This window comes from Phoxinus phoxinus (assembly GCF_949152265.1).
Source record: "Phoxinus phoxinus genome assembly, chromosome: 14".
NCBI classification, from domain to species: Eukaryota; Metazoa; Chordata; class Actinopteri; order Cypriniformes; family Leuciscidae; genus Phoxinus; species Phoxinus phoxinus.
The window spans coordinates 20,592,659-20,618,971 of record NC_136889.1 but is presented as its reverse complement, the minus strand read 5'-3'; the positions used below and the strand labels follow the sequence as shown (position 1 = coordinate 20,618,971).

Here is a 26,313-nt window from a genome sequence, read left to right as displayed (position 1 = left end):
ATGCATATTATAGATCTTATTGTGAACCATTAATCCATGCACTTGCTTAATTAAAAAAATATGTTATGACCTTGTAATGTTTGATCAATTTCATAACTGGATCTTCCAGTGAAAACGAAGAAGACTTCTCTCTGATGACATATGTAGGACTTATCCAATCATATAGTCTGCTTAAACCCAGCCACATCTCAAAATCCAATCAAAAACGACGCATAACAAGTCCCCGCCCTACTTTTTTTCTATTTCAATAATCTGTTACTCTGGTGTAGCCTACGTCACAATTCAGAAGACAAGTTTTATCGCTACTTCCATTTGAATTAAGCAAAACTGTGGAAATATCTTACAGCACCTTTAATGCAAAATCGAGAGAGAGAGATCTCTTTGAGTTAACGTTGTTGATGATAGTTTTCCCACGCTAGTTTTCAAATGTTGCTTTATTCAGGGCAACTTAAAACTGGTTTTCTTTGGCAGCTGATGCGAGGTAAAGTGGCTGACAATTGGCTGGTTTTGCTCCGGGGCATCATTCATTGGTTGTAAATTAACCCTCAGTAAACCTCCATAAACCTTGTAGCTGATTGATCACTGATATCTTCATCAGCAGCTGAGACATTTGATCACATTGATGTGTGTGTTTGTAGAAGATAGTATTAGTACAGAGTTTAAGTACGTTTAATCTAAAACTCTTGATGAAATTATATAATCAGCCCTGAGACCTGCAGGACTAAGTGTGAGACACTCCCAATTAGTGTATGAGGATAGTTCAGTGCGACTTAAGGAAAGTAACATTTTTGGGTTATATCAGCATGAAACGGGTCTGGATTTTATGAAGGTGATACAGTGAGACAGTTCTGGATTTTATGAAAATTAGGGTTCTACTGAAAATGTTTCACCACCATTATGACACCATAAATGTAACGCACTACAATACAGAAACTTGATAGATTCATGTAATGATATTGCACATTGTCGTCACAAAGTGACCTTAACTGTAATTATAATTGGTGCAACTGAATCATGATTTTTCAAGGTGTAGTCAAAAGTTCAGTTTTTTGCAGTGTTGTTAAGTTCTCATACAGCTCTGGGGTAAAAGCTATTCTTAAATCTATTAGTCCGTGATGCAATAGATAGACCTAAAACGCCTACCAGAGGGCAACTGGACAAACAGATGATGTCCAGGGTGGGATGGATCTTTGAGAATGTTGAGAATTTCGAGCACACAACGTGGATAAGATACAACAGTTAAACATGTTAGCTGTGTGAACACTACTAGCTCTGAGTCAGGATTGGCATTTACAGTGAGACATTGGACAGTGGATTTCATGAAGATGATGCAGTGAGACAGTTCTGGATTATATGAAGATGATGCAGTGAGACAGTTCTGGATTTCATGAAGATGATGCAGTGAGACAGTTTTGGATTTCATGAAGATGATACAGTGAGACAGTTTTGGATTTCATGAAGATGATACAGTGAGACAGTTTTGGATTTCATGAAGATGATGCAGTGAGACAGTTTTGGATTTCATGAAGATGATACAGTGAGACAGTTCTGGATTTGATGAAGATGATGCAGTGAGACAGTTCTAGATTTCATGAAGATGATGCAGTGAGACAGTTCTGGATTTGATGAAGATGATGCAGTGAGACAGTTTTGGATTTGAAGATGATGCTGTGAGACAGTTCTGGATTTCATGAAGATAATGCAGTGAGACAGTTTTGGATTTCATGAAGATGATGCAGTGAGACAGTTTTGGATTTCATGAAGATGATACAGTGAGACAGTTCTGGATTTGATGAAGATGATGCAGTGAGACAGTTCTAGATTTCATGAAGATGATGCAGTGAGACAGTTCTGGATTTGATGAAGATGATGCAGTGAGACAGTTTTGGATTTGATGAAGATGATGCAGTGAGACAGTTCTAGATTTCATGAAGATGATGCAGTGAGACAGTTCTGGATTTGATGAAGATGATGCAGTGAGACAGTTTTGGATTTGAAGATGATGCTGTGAGACAGTTCTGGATTTCATGAAGATGATGCAGTGAGACAGTTCTGGATTTGATGAAGATGATGCAGTGAGACAGTTTTGGATTTGATGAAGATGATGCAGTGAGACAGTTCTAGATTTCATGAAGATGATGCAGTGAGACAGTTCTGGATTTGATGAAGATGATGCAGTGAGACAGTTTTGGATTTGAAGATGATGCTGTGAGACAGTTCTGGATTTCATGAAGATGATGCAGTGAGACAGTTCTGGATTTGATGAAGATGATGCAGTGAGACAGTTTTGGATTTCATGAAGATGATGCAGTGAGACAGTTGTGGATTTGATGAAGATGATACAGTGAGACAGTTCTGGATTTGATGAAGATGATGCAGTGAGACAGTTCTAGATTTCATGAAGATGATGCAGTGAGACAGTTCTGGATTTCATGAAGATGATGCAGTGAGACAGTTCTGGATTTGATGAAGATGATGCAGTGAGACAGTTCTAGATTTCATGAAGATGATGCAGTGAGACAGTTCTGGATTTCATGAAGATGATGCAGTGAGACAGTTCTGGATTTGATGAAGATAATGCAGTGAGACAGTTCTGGATTTGATGAAGATGATACAGTGAGACAGTTTTGGATTTCATGAAGATAATGCAGTGAGACAGTTCTGGATTTGATGAAGATAATGCAGTGAGACAGTTCTGGATTTGATGAAGATGATACAGTGAGACAGTTTTGGATTTCATGAAGATAATGCAGTGAGACAGTTCTGGATTTCATGAAGATAATGCAGTGAGACAGTTCTGGATTTGATGAAGATAATGCAGTGAGACAATTCTGGATTTCATTAAGATGATACATTGAGACAGTTTTGGATTTCATTAAGATGATACAGTGAGACAGTTTTGGATTTCATGAAGATGATACAGTGAGACAGTTTTGGATTTCATTAAGATGATACAGTGAGACAGTTCTGGATTATATGAAGATGATGCAGTGAGACAGGTTTGGATTTCATGAAGATGATACAGTGAGACAGTTTTGGATTTCATGAAGATAATGCAGTGAGACAGTTCTGGATTTGATGAAGATGATACAGTGAGACAGTTTTGGATTTCATGAAGATGATGCAGTGAGACAGTTTTTGATTTCATGAAGATGATGCAGTGAGGCAGTTCTGGATTTGATGAAGATGATGCAGTGAGACAGTTTTGGATTTCATGAAGATGATGCAGTGAGACAGTTGTGGATTTGATGAAAATGATACAGTGAGACAGTTCTGGATTTGATGAAGATGATGCAGTGAGACAGTTCTAGATTTCATGAAGATGATGCAGTGAGACAGTTCTGGATTTCATGAAGATGATGCAGTGAGACAGTTCTGGATTTCATGAAGATGATACAGTGAGACAATTCTGGATTTCATGAAGATGATACAGTGAGACAGTTTTGGATTTCATGAAGATGATACAGTGAGACAGTTTTGGATTGCACGAAGATGAGACAGTGAGACAGTTGTGGATTTGATGAAGATGATGCAGTGAGACAGTTGTGGATTTGATGATACAGTGAGACAGTTTTGGATTGCACGAAGATGAGACAGTGAGACTGTTGTGGATTTGATGAAGATGATTCAGTGAGACTGTTGTGGATTTGATGAAGATGATACAATGAGACCGTTCTGGATTTCATGTTCTGGATTTCATGAAGATGATACAGTGAGACAGTTCTGGATTTCATGAAGATGATACAGTGAGACAGTTCTGGATTTCACGACGATGATACAGTGAGACCGTTCTGGATTTCGTGCAGATTTCATGAAGATACCGTAAAACAGTTTCAGATTATTTAAAGATGATACAGTTAAACAATACTGGACAGTTTGTGTTGAGACTCAAGCAGCTCCATTAAAACCTAAACATTAGCAATCTAATGGGAGAACGGCTGAGGAAAAACAGGATGAGAGAAAGAAGACAATGATGGAAGAAGAGGTGGAGCTGGAGGAGGAACCCACAGGAATTATACAATTATCAGTCGTTTAGGAATGTTACTCCTGCTCTCAACAAGCTGCTGCAAAGCCCCAGAACACACACACACACACACACACACACACACACACACACACACACAAACACACACACACACACACACTAAACATTAGCACAGATTACATCAAAACGTCCGAGTGTGTATTTTTGTGAGGATGAAATCAGACGGAAATCTGATACGAATGAGCACACACCTCTGAAGTTTGGAAGTAAAATGGTGATTGTATTTCATCGTCATAAAAAATACACTTCTCTCCACTGGGTTTGTTTCACGTCACACGGATATCTGATATAAAAACAGACCTCGGGTGGTCTTCTCAGATTCATGTGTTTTGTGTCATTCTGTTATTGTGTTAATGTACTGTTACTGTAATGGTAGCTGTGAGGAAAGACAGACACTCCCATAAGGACATAATGTGCAGTTAGCATGACAGCTATCAGCGCTTTCCTTCACTGTTCCCTGGCAGCACTGCGATGACCCCTAGCACTTCCCCTCTGCACTTACGGAGGAATTCAGTTCCTTAACCCTAAATTTCTTCGGTTTGGGGCTTAGAAAGAAAGACATTTCCAAAGTGCTCTCACAGTCTGTGTTTGAGAGACAGAAGTGCTCCTGTCTCACACACAGTTGTGACTCTGCACATCGTTGTGCACGTAATGTCTTGTGTAACCAATTTAAGATGTATTGTTCATGAATCATGAGTGAATGTCTCATTTCTTTGAGTGGAAAGCCCCTGTGCACGATGTGTATGTGTGTAAGAATATCTGTCTGTTCCATCCACCTGGAGAGCACCGTGCCATGAAAAACTAGTGGAATCAAACTGTAAATAGGGCAAGTATGGTTCAATCCTGCATGCGTGTGTGTGTGTTTATGTGACCACAGTTTCCTGGCTAATACACCTCAGGCATTTTATCTTCTAGATTTACCTCCATTTCCTGTAACCCACAGGAACACACACACACACACACACACACACACCCTCTCCTGCTTATCATCTCTGCTGGAGTGTGTGCAGGTGTGCTAAGCCAGGTTTCTATCTCTTGAACACACCTCACACACTTAAAGAGTGTAGCAATGTTTGGAATAGCATACTATCCCACTATTCCTGCTGATTATAGTATGTAATCTACCTATCTGTCTGTCACATTGATATAATAATAATAAGTAATGTTTCTTGAGCAACAAATCAGCATATTAAAATGATTTTTGAAGGATCATGTGACACTGAAGTAATGATGGTGAAAATTCGGCTTTGTCATCACAGGAATAAATGACATTTTAAGATATATTAAAATGGAAAACATTTTAAATTGTAAAATTATTTCATATTATTGCTGTTTTACTGTATTTTTGATCAAATAAATGCAGCCTTGGTGAGCAGAAGAGACTTTTCATTTAAAAAATGTTTTGAACGGTAGTGTATGCTATGTATAGTTTGCAAATTGTACATATGCAAACATTTGCAGTTTACTATGTGCAAATGTGTTTACAAATTTTTTTTATGAAACGGTAGCCAATGTTTCAAACATTAGTATGCTAGCTGGCCTATATTGTTGTCACATGACTTCAGTAAGTGTACACTTTATCTTGTAAATGATTTTTTAGCCCAATTTTATGTCAAAATGTAAGCCTACTAATGAGTCAAGAAAGAGATGTTAAAAGTAACATCTGATCATATTTTAGATTCACCCTTCACACTGGATATGAAAGACTAATCGTTGCATTAATGTGAGATTCATCTTGCAATTATCTCAGTTGTATACTGCACATTTTGGCAAATGTAGTAGGCCGTCTGTGTACAGTATACATACTATAAGGGTAGTATGGTAGCTTAGCACACCTATACTAGCGCAGATCTATCCAATTATGCAGTGCACTCATCTTTCCATTTCCAGTGTGACACAAACAGTAAACAGTTATCTTTTAATTCATTTGCCTTGACTTATTTGTTTGGACTGAGTTTAATTGGATTAAAACGGCAAAACAACAGTCTGAAATTATGATAATAACTTGTACCTAATGATGTCATGTGGGAAAGATAATAACATACAAGCATATACTACTGCGTGAAATGTTTTTCTCTGCATAATATGCACTTTCACATACTTTTTATGCAGCATACATAAAGCAGTTGTCATTTTTTTGGGGAATACCACAAAACATTGTTGTTTTGAGTGCAACATTTGAATCCACCCTAAAACTGTTGAATCACATGCCATATAGACACGCCTGGCGGAATAGCAGTGCACTTTTCTCAGGGCTGTGAGAGTTTCTGTATGGGAGTGTGTGCAGTAATTGTCTGCAAGCGCGCTTGTGAATGTGTGTGGATTAAACCATGGGTAGATCATCCAAACAAAACAGACCTGTGATGTCATGCAAATGAGTTCCTAACATGTATATTATTATAACTAATATTATGTAACCAAATGCAAATGAATCATGTGCAGCTTGCTGAGTGAGTGTTTCTAACTCTGATCCTGGATCAAACTGATGTCAATACGGTGAGGAGTGGATAAACTCGGTGGCACCGCTGCATGTAGGTTCTGCTGTTTGTTTTCGTGCATTTCCATGGTGATGGACTGAGTCAGAAAGCTGCACTCTGATTGGTCCATTGATCTGCTAAACAGAGCTCTGCAGCCACGTGAGGATGTCTTGCTCACACACGTGAAATCGGCTCCAGTTTCCTCAATTTTTACACTGTGTTAGTGTGTCGATATACATTTTTTTGGCTTCTCTCTCTAGCTATCCCTCTTTGAATGAGCTGTTTATGTTAAACAGCATAATTTTTATGTTGCTGTTTACTTTATGCCTTGTGCATTCATGTGAAGTTCTGTTTTTTGTGTCACTGTTTGTACGTCTATTAATTGAGTAAAATGACCTCCTTGAGTAAATACATCTGCTGGGTGTGTTTATTCAAGATATAATGCCTTGTTTAAAAGTTTTACACATCATGAATGTGTGTGCTGTGTAAGGGTGTGTGTCAGTATCTGTGTGTGTAAGGGTGGAGCTGGTGACTATGTGTTCAGGAATGAGACTCCATCTCAATTTTGGTGTGCGATGCATCATTAGGACCAGACCCTGATATACCACCCTGAAGAACCACAGAATTCCACAACAATTCATTCCAAACTGAGGACAGAGTTCCACTTCTTTTCTTTTGTGCTCTAGACCTTTTTTTTTTTTTTTTAGGGGATGCAAACATCAGTCCCGGTTCAATTGGTTCCCTAAGCATGTATGTAGCACATGTGTTACATGTTCAAATAAAGTTTTGACAAAAAAAAAAGTTTAACTAAATGATAAACCTCACATCAATCATTTTATGAAAAGGATGAGTCAAAATGATAGCTGTTTTATCAGCTCAATGTAGGGCTGTTTGATCAAGGCAAAAATCATGATCACAATTATTTTAGTCAATATTGAAATCACAATTATTTAACACTATTATTTGTTGGTAATATGATCCAAGTCTTATTTCATGATATGAGAAATTGTAAATGTCAGTATCATTATTCATCTACTTCAGCAAAAACTAATACTAGGTTAATTAATGTAAGTAAAAAGTCCTTAAAACAGCTACAGAGTAAACAGTCAGCAATACAAAAAGAACAAAGAAACTGATTGCAAACAAAACCAACAAAAAATACAACCGAACAAAAATAAAAATGAAACGGTGCTTTAAGTTTTTCAGGAAGATGTAGCTACTAACAGTAGTATTCAGATAAGTAATAGCCTAAGAAAAGATTGTCATCATTCAACTTTATAATTCACACTTTCTGTTTTGTAAATGCATGCTATAGATCTTATTGTGAACAATTCATCTATGTATGTGTTTCGTTCTCTTTCTCTCTTTTTTTTTTTTTTTTTTTGACCATGTCATTTTTAATCAAATAATTTAATTAGAATAGCTCAATATTCTTCTAATAATTTAGTCAGTTTAAGGCCCGTCCCTTTCTTACAATCGACTGCAAGAATGCATTGATCACATCACAAAATCCAATCAACAGCTGATTAATACACAGTTTTTCTTTTTTGATAATCAGTTTCACTCTGTCACAGTATGGAAGAAAAGGGTCATCGCTAATTCCGTTCCATCACAACTTTAAGTTTCAAAGATTTTTAGAATTTGGCTCAAAAATCTGAGAGGTCATGTCACTGCATCATATAAATGAAATATCATATAAATGAAATATTACTTCTGTAATATATGTGACAACCAAAACACGTGATCAGATGATTCCTCAGAACTGCATTCTACATCACTGAAGTCTAAGGTTGAATTTCCAGCAATACAAGACTGTGAGAATGTTTTATTGTTTAGTGGTAGATGAGTCAATTTATTTTTTTCCTTATAGATTCACCACATGATTTTTTGATAAATCTGAAGAAATACTTATTTGTCTTCTATATGGCATCTATAAACAAAAATTTGTGAAAAAGACAGATGACCATTAATGTGTTTTATACCATGGTCTGGGTGAATACTCGATTCTGATTGGCTGCAGGGTGTCCGTTAAAAAGTGATAGAGGACACCTAAATAAACTGTCAGGCGTAACCAAGGAAACCAAGTTATTGTTTGTAACTTGTAACTTTAGATTTCGATTGTAAAACTAATTAAAATATAAACTAATGTTTTAAAAATGTGTTATTTGGCAAGTGACCATGGTATAAGCGGGTTAATGCCCTTCGAGGTGTCCATTGTCAGGTTTTAATGGACTTCGGCAGAGGCAACCGTCCTCCGCTGCGCGTTCACACCTCGCCGTCGTCCATTAAAACCTGACAATGGACACCTCGTCGGGCATTAACCCTTACTTGGAGGACATGAATGCTAGTCTTTGTTTCTCTTTAGCTTTTGCTCACTATACTTATATAGTGTGAAATAATGTTTAATTCACTCCTTCTCCATGTAGTGCTTAATGTGATATTCACTCTATGCTTAAACATGAATGAGTAAGCAGTTTTTAGGTGTTGGTCTAGTGTCCAGGTAATTTACAAACCTGAGAAAACAAGTTTTACAAAACAATGTGAACCATTATTATTTGTGTTTTTGTGGCAGGCTGCACGATGTCTTCTGGCAGTGACTCGGTGGGGGATCTGATTCCCTCAGATATGCTGCAGGTGTTCAGTGAGGAGCGGCAGGGGGGCAGAGGTAAACGGGGCAGGAGACGGATAGGATTCAGCCGTGCGTTCAGGTGGTTGAAGAGCCAGCGCAGGAAATCCCGCCGACACGCTACAGAGATACGTGGAGACCTGCTCGCCATCGGATCACCTGTAGAACTGCCACAATCTACACTTAAAACGGGTAACACTTTACCACCATGTACTCCTAACAACATGTTTCCTTCCTTATACAAGTTCTTCAGAATCAGATGGTGTATGGGTTTTTGTTTACTGTTGGGCTTGTTTCTTTTTTCTTTCTCGCTTGGAAGACTTTTGTGTTCGCATTAACCATATATGAAACTAGTTTCACATCAATCATAACATAAACTGGTTCTGTAAGCAGATGTGTCTCAGGGAAGTTAAAGAAAAAGGTGAAGTGCCGCTTTGGTAATGAATGTAGAAAATCCAGCAACAACATCAGCATGAATAAACCCATCTATAAACGTACATATGGACTTTTATTCAAAGCATTTTGCATTGTATTCAAGATTTTTTGCAAAGACTTGCATTGTATTCAAGATATACGTTTTATCAGTTCATGCATTCCTGGAAATCGAACACATGACCTTGCCGTTGCCAGTGGAAGCTACAGGAAGTATTTCCAAGATTAGTCCAAAATGTACCAAACCAACACTTTAACCTCCAATTTTGTTCACTCTGCACATTAAACTGAGCTAGAAGGTATTTTAATCTTGGAAAATAACACACTTTAGCTTTAATGTGCAAAAACAAGCATTATTTTAAACGACATGATTGTACTCAAATTCATTTGGTCAACACATGCTTGTTTTCTCTGTGAAGTAATTGCTGTTTAATGGCATAGCTTTAATCGCTCTCTCTAAGCTGTTAGGACAAGCTGTTTTGCCATATAAAAATACTTTGAATTTGTGACATTTTCAAATGAGAATATTGCAGTACAATGTAAGTTATGTCCTGTTTTTTTAAGCATTTGATATTGCAACATGCAACTAATCTAACCTAACTAATGCACTAACTAAAAGTGAGGGATTCAGTTAGGTTTGTATTTAAAGTGTTTAAATGTATTTGATCTTAACACACTTTCTTCCGGTTTCACAGACCAGGCTTAAGCCTGAAATGCATGTTTGCGCTGTCTTAACTGAAAGCAACTTGCACTTACATAATCTTAAAGTATGTCAATGCCATTGTTTTGTCTCAAGATGCACACCAGTAATGTTTTTTTCTAAGGCATGTTTATAAAAAGTTCTTAAATATCCTAATTAAACAAAGGCCGAATCTGTGAAACCAGGCCTTTATCTGTCCTTGTATTGCCCAACTAGTAAATGGTGGGTATGTGTTTTCAGTTGTGGGTAATGTGTTCAGACATTCAGTAATTTCTGTTCAGACAGTGTAATTAGTAGAGTAATCCTGTTACAATCTAGAAGTCATTAGTTTGGGTAACTGGTTTTCAGCTTTCTCCAGCAGTTTTGGTTTAAATACTGGTACAAATTATAACGCCGCAATGAGCAGTGGTTTATTCCTTGTTTGTTGGACCAGGGAAGGTTGACGCATCAATTATCCTAAACCATCTTGAGATATGTCTCTAATACCTATATATTGCTGTGTGTATGTGTGCCGAGACTGAGAGACTGAAAAATGTTTGCCTTATGATTATCGCAAAGTCATGAGTTTTCCAGAGCAGAGATTTCAACATGCCAGGAAGATACAATTTGACCTCTACTTGAGGTCCCTTTAAGTGCTTGCTTTGTGTGTACAAGTCTCAAATGTTTATTTAAAAGTGTGCAGTACATTTTGTGGTTTAGCTTGGGATCAAAACAAGAATTGGATGCATGTGAATTGTCTTATGTTTTTGTGTGTGTGTGCGCTTTTCTTTGTGAGCTGAGCAGAGGATGAATGTGAAGGTTCCACATGGGCTGTAATGGCAGGGAGAACTTTGTGAGAACACACCTCAACCCCACCCGTTTATTGAAGCATGAATCCAGTCAAACACACACATGTACGTACGCCGGGCTGACGGAACAGACTGCAGCTTAATGATCGATATGGTGCATAACCACCAAAAATAAACAGCTGTTATGTGATTCTCCAGAGGGTGTGGTCACTGAAGACATACAAAAAAGCCCATGGATTATTTAAACGCTTCACACTCGCCCTTATTAGGCTAAAATTAAATATGCAGGATGCAGACCATCATGACGCAAATAGCATTACGCGTTGGAGAACGTGACTCACAGTTAATTTCAATAAGGTTTAATGTGGAATTTTTCTAATCTAATGGCACAGTACTCTAAAACTTGATTACTTTAACGCAAATATTTATTAATACTTTTCAGTATTGAATGTACTGTATTTATAATCAACATTTCGTTTGTTTTAACCAAATTGGGAACCGTTTCGCTGAGCTTGTCGCAGTGGATTATGGGATTGCCTTCTCCATGAAGGACAGATGCAGACGCCTGCCTTTTGGAACTTGCTTTGTATTGGTAGTGCAACGTTGATGCTTTAAAATGCTATCTATGCGTTTTTATCATCTGTGATTTGATCATTCTGGGTTCTTACGAATGACCCCGTGTTGATTTTTAAGAACGTGTTACTTTAAAAACACAAATCTTTACATGTGTTTGGTAACTTGATAAGGTTATCTAGTGCTGCTCCCTTCCGATATGGCGATGGCATTCAGTCTCAGTTAGTGCACTGATTAGATTATTTTGTCTGGGTAAATTGCTGAGCTCAATTTTGTGTCTTGTTTCATTTATTTCATAATTGTTTATTTCTGATTGACACAGTAACTAAATAATCATTAGAATACAAAAAAAATATTTTTTTCAATATTTTGGTTCAAATTTTTGCGGCCGGTAAAATTAATAAAATAGTTTTTGAAAAAAGTATATTATGCTCACCAAGGTTGCATTTATTTGATCTAAAATACAATGCATTATACATTGTGAAATATTATTGTGATTTAAAATGTAATTTGTTCCTGTGATGGCTAAGCTCATAATTATTATAAAATCATTGGGTCTTATTCACTAATAATTGCGGGTATTATTTCGTATTTGTAGGCACAGGAGAATTTCTTACGAAAAATCTCTGCCTAATTCACAACATGTGCGTACACGTGTTGATCCAGACATATTTACAACAAATTCATGTGCGTTAACCAGACTCCATTGGCTTACACTCGCAGAAGTCATTTTATTGGCCAGATATTAAGTTAACAACTGCATTTTTAAATTTTTGACAATTTAGTGCCCGAAGAAAGGAACCACATCATATTTTAGTGGTTCTTTAAATTATTTATGCTATGAAAAGGTTTGTATGTATGAGGCCAGTTTTCATTATCTAGCCGAGGGCGACAAAAACCAGCACAAGTTATATAGGAATGTTTAATATTTAGGGCTAAGGGTTTGTTCATACCCCAAGAATGAGTAATATTATAGCAAGCACCGCTAATAAGAGGGTCACAGCTACTGAGAACACACTCATAATATTGTGTTTTGCATCCTGTATCCCAGACCTTGCTTCGTCAAAACTTCCTGTGGGACGTTGCCGGTTCAGTCTGAACAAAGAGCTGTTACTTTAAACTTGTTTCCCATGAAATGTTCCGCTGACACACACCTACACACACTCGTGGACACACACATACAGCTCTTTCCAAAGTTTTTTGACTTCTCCTGATGGAAGTGACATCTTGACATCACAATCTTTCTTCTGACTTTCCTTTTCAACTCATCATAAGAAATGCCAGTCATTCCTCAGCACCATTTATAACATAAGGGAAGGTTTGAGAGATGAAGACAGACCAAGTTTATGTGCGTGTTGTTTATTGTTGCGCGTGGGCGTGTTTGTGCAGAATTCCTTGCCTTCCTGAGCTTTGCCCTGGAGATTCTGACACAATGAACAGGTGTAAAGTTGGGAAACTGGTTCTCTGCTCAGCTCTTTCTCTGTTTCATAGTCCTGTGAACAGAACTGTGCTAGAACTAGACTGATTCATGCTGACTTTTAATGTTATTCATTGCCTCCAAAAGCCATAATCTTTCTAGATAACATCCAACATCCATATTAAGCTTGGTATGTGTGTGTAGACCCTTCAAGCCATAGGTTGTAAAGTGTTGATTTCAAATCTGTTTCAGCTTGCCTGTTTTATAGTAAAGATGTTTCTGTATCGGAGGGTTTCAAGTACGCTGCTCCCCAGAGGATTTTTGACTAGGCGTCTGATATGACTTTAAATTGGACTGAAAATATATTTTTTTTAATGAAATTTGCATCGCAGACTGTGTAGATTGGTGATCTGTTTCTCAATTCCGTGCGCTTACACTGCAGTGGTAGGCAACCTGTTAGAACTTGATTTAGGGCAAAAGTGAAAGAAGAAATTTCTAAATTAGAATGATAATTTGCATGCAGCAAGTAACCCAAAGCATCATGGGAACCACTGGGAATTAAACTCTAGTCTGCACCAAGCATTCAAAACTAGTGTGAAAACATACAATTAATGTTGCTTTAAATATGCACAGATCAAATTAAAGGGATTGACAACATGGACGGCTTTAAATGCATGTCTGTACCTTTCTGTTTTCCATGATACCAGCTGTAAGATTTTAAGAAATGTTATATTATTGATCGATTTATGCAGCAATTGTACCTCTTCTGGGTTTAACTGCCGAATTAGCAAATATTATGTTACTGTTATGTGATATAGGTGTAGCAGGCACGGGCCTTTCTTACCTCTTTCTTAAAGTCATCCAAAATCGAAACACCGATTGTGTGCATGTATGATAAACCTGTAATCAATCAACTTACTTTTCAAAGACTTTTGTATCGGCTTTAGGTGAGGGATGTTTGCCTCAGTTAACCTTTACCTGCATTTTGAATGGATAATGCCTGTGGGACAAATGGACAGTTTTCCAAGGCAGATTAACTTTAAGGCCAGTTTCATACATCTCCTGTCTGCAGCAGCGTGTTTTCATTGCATTGCTTGTGTTAACAGGTTACAGCGTTCAATCTGCATGTTTAAGCAGTGTGGCCCTGCACACTAAACGCAGCAGAAACTTAGTGAAGTTCAGATTTAGTGAAACAATATTTTGCAATATACTGCAGGCTTTTATGAAACAACACAAAATATGGAGTGAGTGAGTCACCCATTGTTTGATAAAAGATGTCTATCAGGCTTGATGCGAGTTAGTACAGGTCACAGACAACACTAACAGCGCTTTCCGTTCAGTAAGTCTGATTGAATACAGCAGTTTATAGTCTATACTTTGGAGTTTGAGTTCTGCATAAGTTATTTAACATTTGGATGCAAATGTGACCACCCTCCCTTTGTAAATTAAATTTCATGTCATTCAAGTTGGTTTTCAAGGTCCAATTTCTGCTAACCATTTTATAATTTACAGAAAGTGATTTCTGATTTAACACATTGAGTAAAGAGTTCTGTCACACTCACAATTTAGTCAGTAAGTGATGGGCCATACCTCGTGTTTCTTTTCTTTTGGCACTGTTAAAGCCAATAGCCCAGGTATTGATGCCAATACAGATAGCTCTATTAAATAGTTTTTTTTTTAAGATAACATTGCTGAAGATAACATTTCTGAAGTTTATAAAACACTTTATAAACAATAATAATTTATATTTTAGCACTTTTATTTAATTCATTTATAATAATGCATAAATTGCTGGAGAAACTATTTCTAAAGTTTATTTCCAGCTAAATAAATTATATATATATATATATATATATATATATATATAATATATATATGAAGACTTCAGATGCAAATGCCTCTAAGTGCCATCTGAATTTTTCTTCTAGAATGATCATTTTTATCAAGCTTGTATGGTTATGTTCAGTTCTTTCACTCTAATGGCAATGAAAATTACCTATTAATTGTCATTAAAGTGAAATTACTGAACTTAAATATACAGTTGGATAAAAATAATCATTTTAGAAGAAAATTTCAGATGGCACTTGGAGGCTTTTGCATCTGAAGTCTTCATATATATATATATGAAGCGTTCAATGAAACTTTAATATCAAAATAAACAAACACAAAATGAAAGTAATGTGGCAGCCTCTCATGGACAACTGATATATGATATGCTCATTGGGTCAGCAGGGTCACGCACACACAAAAAAACAGGCTGAGTAAAAAAAAAACTTAGAATTTTCTGGCAGTTTTACTTAATTCTTCACCTTAATTTGAAGAATCTCAATTTTCCAGAACTGCACACTACCTGGAGTCTCCAGAAGTACAGGTTCTCAGAGACATAAGGCAAGGAATTCTGAAACATGACCCCCACTTAATAAGAATCACAAGATGAAGTGTTGTGAAATATGTGAAGACTGATTTTAAAAACAAAACAAATAAAGATTTGACCGATTGAGAGTTACAGATAGGTTGAGAATGACTCTGAATGGTCCCTTTTGAGCTGAATTCGAAATTTCCCTTATACTCTCAAATAGGGCGTTATTTGAGAGGACCGCCATTTGTAGTGGTGTCGGAAACCATAGTGGACGTTATTGAGTGCACTCATTCAATCCCATTACGAGTGTACAGCCCTTGAACGTTCAACGGCTGTCCGAATTCGCTCACTCGTTTTCATTCACTCCTTCAAGTGAACAGTATTAACGTATAGGAATAGTGATTGAGAGTTTAGGGGCCGATTTCGGATTCAGCCTTAGTTTCTCCCATTTCTACTGACTAACTAATTACATCTACACCTGTGACTCATGTTTGGCACTCTGGGGAATGCTGAATGGCCGAAATGCATCACTGTGCAGTGTTTTAGTCATTTTTAATGTTTCTAAAGTGAGCCATGGTGTGAATAAACTTTTTTTTCCTTTTTTGAACCGGAAAAAATGCCTCTTTTTTTTCTATATATACAAGGTTGAGAATGACTTTTGAGGTACCAGCAGCACCAGTTCAAGTCAGACAACAGCAGCAGTGGTGAGGGAGTCATGCTGTGAGCTGCTACTAACAATGAGCGAGACGGTCCTTTCAGGGTAGGAAATTGACTTAAAATGAACTCTGAAAACTCAATCACTAGTACAAGAAGAAGTGCTGGTCATGAATTATGCACATCTAATAAGTGTTCAGGGAAGGCGTGTTTTACTTCTATCCCTTGTTAACAATTATATCACTTATAAAATGATTATTATGAAAGCTCATTGTGCACCTGCTGTTGCTATTACACTGTTGTGAGAAACGGGCTTAAATAAAACTTGGTGACTTTATTGAAAACAGTAGTCTTTATAGAGTGGTGCAGGTATGACATCACTTTGTAAGCCAAAACGCTAAAGCGAGTTAGCATATTAGCACTTCCGGTTCCATCGCCCTGAAGTCAACAGGTTTTTGAAATATTTTTTGGCTAAATGGCTGAAATAAGGTCTGCGGTGACCACAAGCTCAAGACACTTCACGATTTATTCTATGACATAAAACACATCAATATTACCCAACTCGTGTTTTTTTTTTTTTTAACTGTTAAGTGTCTTGAAAAAGGCAGTTGCTAACAAGTGGCTAAATGGGACTACAGAGGCTGTCGAGGACATTAAAGGGGTGGTATAATGCCCTTTTCACAAGATGTAAAATAAGTATTTGATGTCCCCGGAGTGTGTGTGTGAAGTTTTAGCTCAAAATACCCAACATATATTTTTATATAGTCATTTTTTGAGGGTGAGCACGTTTTTGTGCCTGCAGCCTGTCCCTTTAAATGCAAATGAGATACCTCTCCCAGGACAGGGGCGGAGCTTCAACAGCTTATGTCCTTTTACCTCACACTGACATGTACTAAAAATTGTTCAAACCGAAGTCAGAAAGATGGAGAGACTAAAGAAGTGACAACATGTGGACAACATTTCTGAATGGTTAGTTGGTGAATTTATGTAGCTTTTGTGTAGTTATCTTCTAGTCATTGATTAGCATATTCTGTCATGATAAACTATAAATCGTGTTCTGGGGACGGGGTTTATGTAAATGTAAGGGTTCATGATGTCACTAATCGAGGAGGAATGTCCCTACCAGCCGTGTGTTGTAGTCCTTAAAAAACAATTTCTTTCAAAAAATAAAATATCTCCCTTTGCTTTGAACTTTGAGCATCGTAACTTTGCAGATGTTGTTTACGCTCAAACAGCAACATTACACACTAACTAAAGTTAGAAAAGTGAAGTCATATTCAACCACCCCTTTAAACGCCATCACACCAAACAGGTAAACTCAGTCTACTTTTACAGCATCGTTATGTTTATAATAAGTGCTCTTACAAACTTTTCTAACTCAAACTTTATGGGAAAATCTTTTTAGATAACTAAAAGAGAGTTGACGGAAGGGGTGTGGGACCGTTGTGTAGTTCATTTATAGCCTACCTTTAGCTTTTTACATTTGGCCACTGCATTTAGGCTTCAAAATTCATAAACGTTGTGTTCGTCTGTGATAATTATCTTGATGGATAAAGCATGCAAATATCATAAACTTTTGTTGATCACAGAGCTTGTTTTTTGTGATAATCCAAAAGCCTATGGGAAAATCCTTTTGGGTTTTAGTCGAGGGAACCAGCGTGATGCGAACTGCCGGTTGGCCGACATGCCTGCAGTGCACCACTCTATACGTATGGCATGAAAACAGTCCCGAAATGCTGCCCCCTGCTGTCCAAAAACGCAGAAGGCATTCTCAGGGCATGGCAGTCCTCCTGCGCTCCTGCCAGCACACACATTCCCTGTGGGATCCAGCTGCCAGTGATGAGAACTGAACTGTGCCTGTTTACATTGCTAATCTCATTCATTCTAGCACATTGTGTTCGTCTTTCTTCCTCGCTTCTTGTCTTTTCACCTTTGGCTTCACTTTACTGATTACTATACATTTAATAACCTTTATTAAATCTATTCTGAAAAACAGCAACATCAGGCGCCTGAATAAAGTCTCTCGATTGACATAGTCAAGGTTTCATTTGCAGAACTGAGATAAACTGATGTTTTTCTATAGCTTTGTTTTTCAGTCATTGATGGGTTTTGATAGAAAGGCGCAACCACCTTAAAACATGAGGTTTAGTTCAATTAAAACTGTGTCTCTGTGTGAGTTTTATCCAAATCAAGACTCCTTGCAGCTGTTCTGACATCTGCACTCAACAGGTCCAGGCATGTACGAGTCTCTTAATCTGTGCTGCTTTTATTTTGCTTTCTCAGAAGGTTATCAAGTTTTCAGAACATCTCTGAACATCTGAGAATGCATTCATCAACAATTTAGGTCATGGTACAGATTATATAACCTTTAGCCATCAACGCAATACTCTATGCGCACACAAACACCCAGAAAGAGTATTTACCATTAGATTAGACTAGAGCATCTCATATTGGATTCATGTCACTAATGTAGTTTTATAAAACAAATAACTTTAAATTCTGAATGGATAAGCCACGTTCAAAGATGTAAAATGTTGATAAATGCACACCTGACATGCGGATGGTCATGTAACGTTAATGTTTTTGGTCTAAAATTGTCTTTCTGGACTGGAGAAGGACTTATGATATGATTCCTGTTATTAAAATTGAACATTGATGTATTTTATACATCGGTACAAGAGGACATTCAGTATTAGCATCATGCCTAAATGCAGTCTCTCTTGACTTTAATACACAGCATGTTATCTTTCTCAGGGCTGAAAAGATGAGCTCTGTGGTTGTCCAACTATTTAAAATGTTCCAAAACCATTGCAGGAACATTTTATCTGTGGTTTGGCTGTCTGCATCTAAAGACGCAGCAGTGAGACGCACAGAAATACTCTACTAATGCTCAGAAATCTCAATGTTAAGTTTTACTTTTAATGAAATTTTGGTGAATGTGTAATACATTTAAAAAACAAAATGTATTTGTTCTGATGCTGCTTCATTTAAAATATGATTGCAGATATTACTGGTGCCTTCTCTTACAATGATTAATGACGTTGGGTGAGGAAGGCCAGTCATGTGATGTATGAGTGGGCGGGTCTCTCTGGGCTGTAGGATGATGACATGTCTGACCTGGTTTGAGATGGACTGAGGTTGGGTTTTATCATTCTCACTGCAGTCCTCGCTGACCAACTAGAAATTAAATACTTCAAGTGCAATATTAAAGGGTAATAATGTGAAGGGTCAGACTATGTATCAAAAGTAGATCTGTTACTTAACCATCTACAAGGATGTTTTTTGTTTAAATTGATATTTGTTGATATACTACTTTGATATTTGTTGTGAAATCTGTCTTTGTTCTCCAGGTTGAGCAACAGGTTTTGTTCTCCCTAAGCATACCTGTGACCTCACAGGTTTTTTCTGGTACTCCATCTAGTGTTGAGAAAATGAACATGTTGAACAGCTGTCTTAAAGGAACAGTTCATCCAGAAATAAAATTTCGAAAACTTCTTCCATGAAACACAATGTTATACACATTGTGGACAAAAAGAACCATAAAAGCATCATAAATGTAGTACATATGAATGAGGCACTTTATTCAAAGCTTGTCACATTGCTCATATACCTGCTCAAAGTGTATTGTTGTTTTTATTTTCATAATTATAACCTGAAATATTGAGCCAAATACCATAGGTAATTAGTATTGATGGTATGGCACTGGCTTCATCTTTATTTTCAGTGAAAGCTTTGTTTACAACCTAAAACCTCAACAAACCGTAAAAAAATCCATAACCTACCTAAAGGTTCTTCATATCTTTTTTTTAAATGCGGTTACACTCTTTTACCTTTTGCCCTGCGCTACCTTGGTTTAATCTTAATCCCATATTTTAATTCCATATTTTATCCTATACATGTGTTATGGGGTATTTATCTGTATTGGGATTACCAAAACTCTCCAAATACTGTGTGTTAGTTTAAGTTAAGTGAAGCTCTTCACTCTAAAATGTGTGTGTGTTGGCGCCCTCTTTAGCAGAGACTAGGGATATACCGGTAATTACTTTAAACTCTGGTGGTTCTTTTCTCTCCTTCTTTAAATCAAAAGGTAGTTGTTGTTTTTTTGTTGTCAGATTTTGTCAAATTTTACTGGAAAGTCTTTAAGCTGCCTGTATATTATGCCCATGTACATAATCCATGTCTACTTTTTATTAATGTAAACATGTAATGTCATGTTTACATGTAAAGGGTGAATGATGTGTTGTGAACAGTATTCTGTTTTTAACCGTTTTAAAAGTTTGTTCTTCCGAGGTTTTTTTATTATCAACTTTTTGCATTTTGAATAATTGTTTGGTCATCACAGTGCAGTAAATTACAAACTACTTTCTGATTGAGATGCAAAAAAAATGCTCAAGAAGACCCATAGATCATTTAAGCATAGTCTTTGAACAATGTAATTGTCATGTTACAGGACAGTCAGTCTCTATAGTGATAGTGTCACAATATGATGCCACGCTAAAACACAGGAGAAACCCTGGTTTGGTGAATGAGATAATTGATTTTGCATTAGCTTTAGTTGTTTCTGAAACTGAGCTAGCCAAGGTCAGAAACAAATAAGTCACTATATTATTTGCCAGCATGCAATTGTTTGTGTGGGTATATCTACTTTTAAAACATCAAAGCCATGTACATTTGAAACATTCTATTCTGTCTTTATAACAGTGTATTTGTCTGTCACCTGCATTAGATATTAAATGTATTACTTTCTGTTTCTCTCTCTGCAGGCCCTAAAGAGGAAGTTGTGCATGCTGTTTCTCTTCAGAAGTTCCAAGAAAATGTGTTTGTGGAGGGTGACCGGCCTAAATATGTGTTAGACCTGCACACAGAGGCCCAGCAGGGCCTAAAACAGCAGCAGGAGGGTAAGAAAAAAGTCTTAATATACTTCCTTTTACTCTGCAATAAATACATGCAGCATACAGCAGTTAATTGAATTGGGTTAAGATATAATGTTTTATGTTCCAGATGATAGGATTGGGACAGACTACCCTGATGACCAAAGTATGATTGTAAGTATTCCTCCATGCATCAGTCAGCCCTCAGTTCCTATTACGATTGTTTTTAATTCTGTTCCCATTAGAGTGACTGCCTGCTTGATGCTTGTGTACCTAAACTGTTCTATACTTTTAAAGTGCCGATTAAATTTAGAGGGTTAACCATGCTGCTTACTTTAGTCAACAGTAACAGCTCAGACTGAAGACAGCATGGCCTTCAGTGAACTGAGAGGCTTTGAATCTGAGAGCACAGCTGCTGATTCTGTTTCAATGTGCTCCTCCATGTCCTCAAGATCAACACGTTCAGGACTCAAACGCCAAGGTGACACATTCACACAGTCATATCCATTTTTGCCATAAGAAGACCATGGCCTGGTATCCTCCTAAAGTGTTTTACAAATTAATATCAAATATGCAATGTCACAGCAACATTGTTTTCCATTTCCTTTTTCCAGCCTCAACGTTTAGACCTTTGAAGCCAGATAAGACTGCAGAGAAGACCAAGTCTCGTAGGAAACACTTGAGAACTGTTGTAGGAATTCCTCGACACATTCAGAAAGAACTGGGTATGTTTCACTCCAGTCTTCTTTACTGTACAGCATGTCTCTAAGTTATTTAGTGGAAAACATGTTATGTTTACTTATTTTATTTTTGAATGTGTCGTATCTGAAGGGTTGGACAGGGCAGAATGGATCACCACCAATCTTCTTGATGGCCAGCTGTCCAATGGAGACATGATGATACCTGCCATATTTTCCACTGTGGATGGTGCTTCTACTAGTGTACAAGACTATCTGCACACAGTTAAGAAACACAACACAGAGGTTCCCACACTGGCTATACCCAAAGATGACATAAACCAAAGGTCCGTAAATCATTCTGTAGATCCAGAAAAGTCCGGAGCAGGCACTCTAGTTGTTCCTTGGACCGAGAACACAACCGGTGCAGTCATGTCTATCTCACCTCAGGCCACATACATGTCTAAAATCATTCCAAATGCTGTACTTCCACCATCTGTGGATGTTGTGGAACTCAGTCGCAGCCGAAGTCGCAGCAGTGTTCGAACCGTCACCAAGAGCAGCCTAGTGTCAGCCAGCCCAGCGTCCACCCGTCCATCCTCCAGAGCCTCTTCAAATTATTCCTCCACCCGTCCATCCTCCAGAGCCTCTTCAAATTATCCCTCCACCCGTCCATCCTCCAGAGCCTCTTCAAATTATTACTCAACCCACTCAAACTATTCGGGGTGGAGCAGCTCAGGATCATCTGAGACACTAGTATCTGATTCCTCCACCATCTCCAGCAGTAGCACTCCCCGTGTGGCCAGCAGGGTAAGTCAGGTTGAGAACACGGCTAGACTAGTCAAGCTGAACAATCATGGTTCCCATGCTCCGTTTAGAACTACTCATGGGAATGGAGACTCTACAGAAGAGGAGGACAGCAGAAAAACAGGATCTGCTGATGCTTTCACACGTAACTTATCAGTGATGAAACGGAGCAAGATACCTCCAGCTCCTCCCAGCAGGTCATACTCCTTACACGACCAAACAAACGGGAAACAGACCAAGAAGAGATCTGAAAATCCTTACTACTTGGATGATGTTAGCACTCTAGATGGATCATCATACCCCACTGTATCTGAAATGAACGTGACCACTCATGAGTTAAGCCCTAAGAGAGGCTTATCTACCTCCAAGATCCAGCCAGTCAGCATGGACAAGAAAACTTATTCATACACTAATGGCACCAGTAAGCTTGCTGAACTGAATAACATCTTTCTGTCTGCAAGCTTAATTAATGGTAACAAATGTTCCCCCGCTGTAATGGCTCTCCGGTCTCTGTTTGACATTCCTAACCATCCCAAAGTACTGGCTCCCCCAGCTCCCCCTCCAGAGACCTGGGCTCACAACCAGCATACTTTCAAACTGCTGTGTGGGCCTGGCCCTGTTAACTATGCACGCTGGGCTAAAAAGAGAGGTCTTAAAATTGTGGATGAACCAGACAGGACCTCATCAAATGGTGATGCAGCATCAGTGTTGCAGGCAGTGGAGCTAAAAGCCAAAGTTAAATCCTTTGCACCAGCCGCCAGTGTCACCCCGTCTCCATCACCTCCCCCAGAACATTGCCCACCAATGCCAAACATCAGCCAAGCCAAACCTCCTCCGCCCCCTCCAGACTTTGCTCCTTCAGCTCCTACGCTAGCTGACAAAGCTATAAAGGACTTGATTTCTTGGATCCCTCCACCTCCTCTGTTTCCTCCTCCGGCGCCTCCAGTAGATGATACCGACTTCCCTCCGCCACCCCCACCATTTTCGCCACGGTCTATACTTATAATGCCTCAATTACCACCAGATGTTCCACCTCCACCACCACAAGAAGTTCCACCTCCACCACCACAAGAAGTTCCACCTCCACCACCACAAGAAGTTCCACCTCCACCACCACAAGAAGTTCCACCTCCACCACCACAAGAAATTCAACCTCCACCAACACCACCTTCTGAACCACAAAAAATCCCACCCCCTCTGCAAGAATCCCAATTTTCAATACCCAATGTGTTAGTAACATTATCTGCAACTTCTCAACAAATCAACGTTACTCCACCTCCTCCTCCACTACCCACTGATGTAAGATCTCAACAAGTCACTGTCCCTCTTCCTCCTCCACTACCTACTGATGTAAAAATGGAGGACAGACTAGAGACAACAGAAACAGAGAAACCGACAAGCAGTCCCTCTCCGGCCACAGAGGAGACCTCCATTCCAGTGGTCACCCCGTCTGTCTTACAAAATGTTCGTCTCAGGTCGGTAAAGTCCAATCAGAGTCAGGCTGTAGATCTCGATAAACCATCACAACCCAAACCAAAATTGGTTGTCAATCAAGAGGTGCCACCAAAACCAATTAGACGGTCTTTGATTATCACATCACTGCCGCCTGATGTGGAAGCTCTGTCCGGCACAGAGCCAAAAACCAAATCTCCATCTGTCAACGTGCACACAAACACAACCACTGTATCAAATAATCAAAAAGAGTCAACTGAACTTAAGACTAAATCGAATAACATTGTTCAAAACACCCAAAACACAAGACTTGAGCCATCATGCTCATCAGCTACAATTCCAACCACCGAACTAAGTAACACTTCAGCTCCTACTGAACCAGCAACTACACAACCCTGTTCTGAACTAGAACTCAAACCCCAAACACTCAAGGAACAAATCCAAGTTACAGCACCTGTCCCTGCTACCCTGCCGAACACAATGGAACGAAAGGACCAATCAATAAGTGAGCCAAAGACTCAACTTCAGGCACAAGAACTCAACAAGCCTCTGCAAAATCCAAAGAAGCAATCAAGCACCATTGAAATACCCTCAAAGCTGGAGGGTGAGCCGCCTAAACCCCAAACACCACTGCCCACTGTCTCTTCCATGCCTCCCGTAGTGTCTTTGCCCGCTAACCCCTCCATGCGTCTCCAGGATGCTATTCGTTTGAAGGCTGCCACTATGTCTTCAAAAGACAAGCAAGCCAAGCTCTTTGGTCAGCGCTCCCCTCTCCCAGTCACGGCTGGTGGCCCCACTGTACCCAACTCCCCTGCATCTACGGCCAGCTTCATCTTCTCCAAGAGCCCAAAGAAGGTCGTAATAGAGACATCGTCATCCTTAGAGGTTCAGGCTGACCTAAGGAAGACTCTGGTGGCAGAGTTAGCATCTGTTTCCGATTCAGCCAAGTCTAATGACTCACACAAAACTGCTAACAAAGTTCCTCCACCTATTTCTAAGAAACCCAACACTAAGTTTGAGAGCGTTGTTCAGAACTCTGCAGAGGCAGAGTCTGTTGCCAAGACTGAGCATGTGCAAACAGAGACTGTACAAACTGCCGGACAGGAAGTACAGACAGAGAACTATGAGAAAAAAACAAATTAACAAACACATACAAAAATGATTTAACTCTAGAGTTTTTGCTTTTTCACAGATAAACAAGGCTTTAGATCTTAGGCTCAAACTGCTTAAGCAATTTTGAAATATAAAATACTTAAAAAGTCTTTATGTACAGATAGGCATATTGCACTTTTTGTACACTGGTTTAGTGTAACTGATTATCATTCATGGGAATGCATGTCACTGGTATTTGGAAATGATAAATATTCTAATTTTTATTTATGTGTCCTCAGTTCTAGACAGAAGCCATGCTAACTTCTAGCACTGTAGAAAACAGCAGTAGAGCACCATGAGAATGATGTTTGTAAAACAGTTTACCACCCAAACTCTATAGTGTAATTTTAGAGGTATTGGTGGATACTGAATATAAGAGCGTTACAAAAGAAATGAAGGTAAAGAATGTAAGATAAAGAATGAAAAGAAGTCAAGCAAAAAGAAGAACAGTAAGTTGGGAGCATGGACTGATTTTGGGGTGGGGATGTGTGATTATTCTTTTTTTCCATCTATGATGTTTGCTGTGTACTTTTTATAAGTCTATATTTTACTTTAAAAACACCAAATCAATATATGTGATTGTAATAATAAAATTAGCACTCCCTGCCCCAAGTATCCATAAAAAGGAATATAGACAAGGGATCTGATCAAGTGTACGAGAAACAGAATGATGGAAGCAAATGAATAGAGTGAAAGTAGGGCCAAGCTGGTGGTCAGAAAGTCATGACACCACATAAACAAGAGGTCTAAGGTGTAAATCTCTGTTTAGTGATTTCTATTGGTTAATTTGTTTTTATTTTCAAAGAGAAGTTCATTAGTTTACTCTTAAGTTGATGTATATTACAGTCTACTCTACACAGACCGTGCAAATAAAAGGAAAATAATGTTTTTAATATATTATTTGTTTTCATGCCAACTTTTTGATTTGCTGTTCCTTTGATTTCAGCAAGCTTTGTCTCCTCATGTTCTCTTTAAAGGAGAAAATAAATGTCTTATTTACACATTGTTCCAAAACAGTTCATCAAAGATAATAATGTTTATTCATGTTTATCAATGTTTCATCATATGACAAGATTAAAGACTGTAAAGTTACTAAAGTAGATGGTGACTTCAAATCTGGCCATATTTTTTTAACAGATTATACTTTTTATTCAGGCACTGCAATATTACATTACTAATCATTCAAATAAAATAATACATTATGAATCTTTTACAATCACATGCATTTGGAGAACTATTATATCAGAATTGTAGTAGTCTTTAAAACCCAGGTCAATATCACA

The 26,313-nt window shown here is 38.2% G+C and overlaps 1 protein-coding gene across 1 annotated transcript in view; it reads left to right on the top strand.

Moving 5' to 3' along the window:
* Window positions 1–25,925, top strand: part of LOC307011081 (uncharacterized protein) — a 28,186-nt gene extending 2,261 nt beyond the window's left edge. Inside the window, exons 2-7 of the mRNA XM_079636398.1 lie at window positions 9,095–9,340; window positions 20,835–20,969; window positions 21,073–21,116; window positions 21,282–21,423; window positions 21,557–21,667; window positions 21,774–25,925. Of these exons, the coding sequence (XP_079492524.1) occupies window positions 9,103–9,340; window positions 20,835–20,969; window positions 21,073–21,116; window positions 21,282–21,423; window positions 21,557–21,667; window positions 21,774–25,021 (3,918 nt within the window). The 5' untranslated portion in view covers window positions 9,095–9,102 and the 3' untranslated portion in view covers window positions 25,022–25,925. The remainder of the gene's footprint in view (window positions 1–9,094; window positions 9,341–20,834; window positions 20,970–21,072; window positions 21,117–21,281; window positions 21,424–21,556; window positions 21,668–21,773) is intronic.
* The last annotated feature ends 388 nt before the right edge of the window (window positions 25,926–26,313 follow it).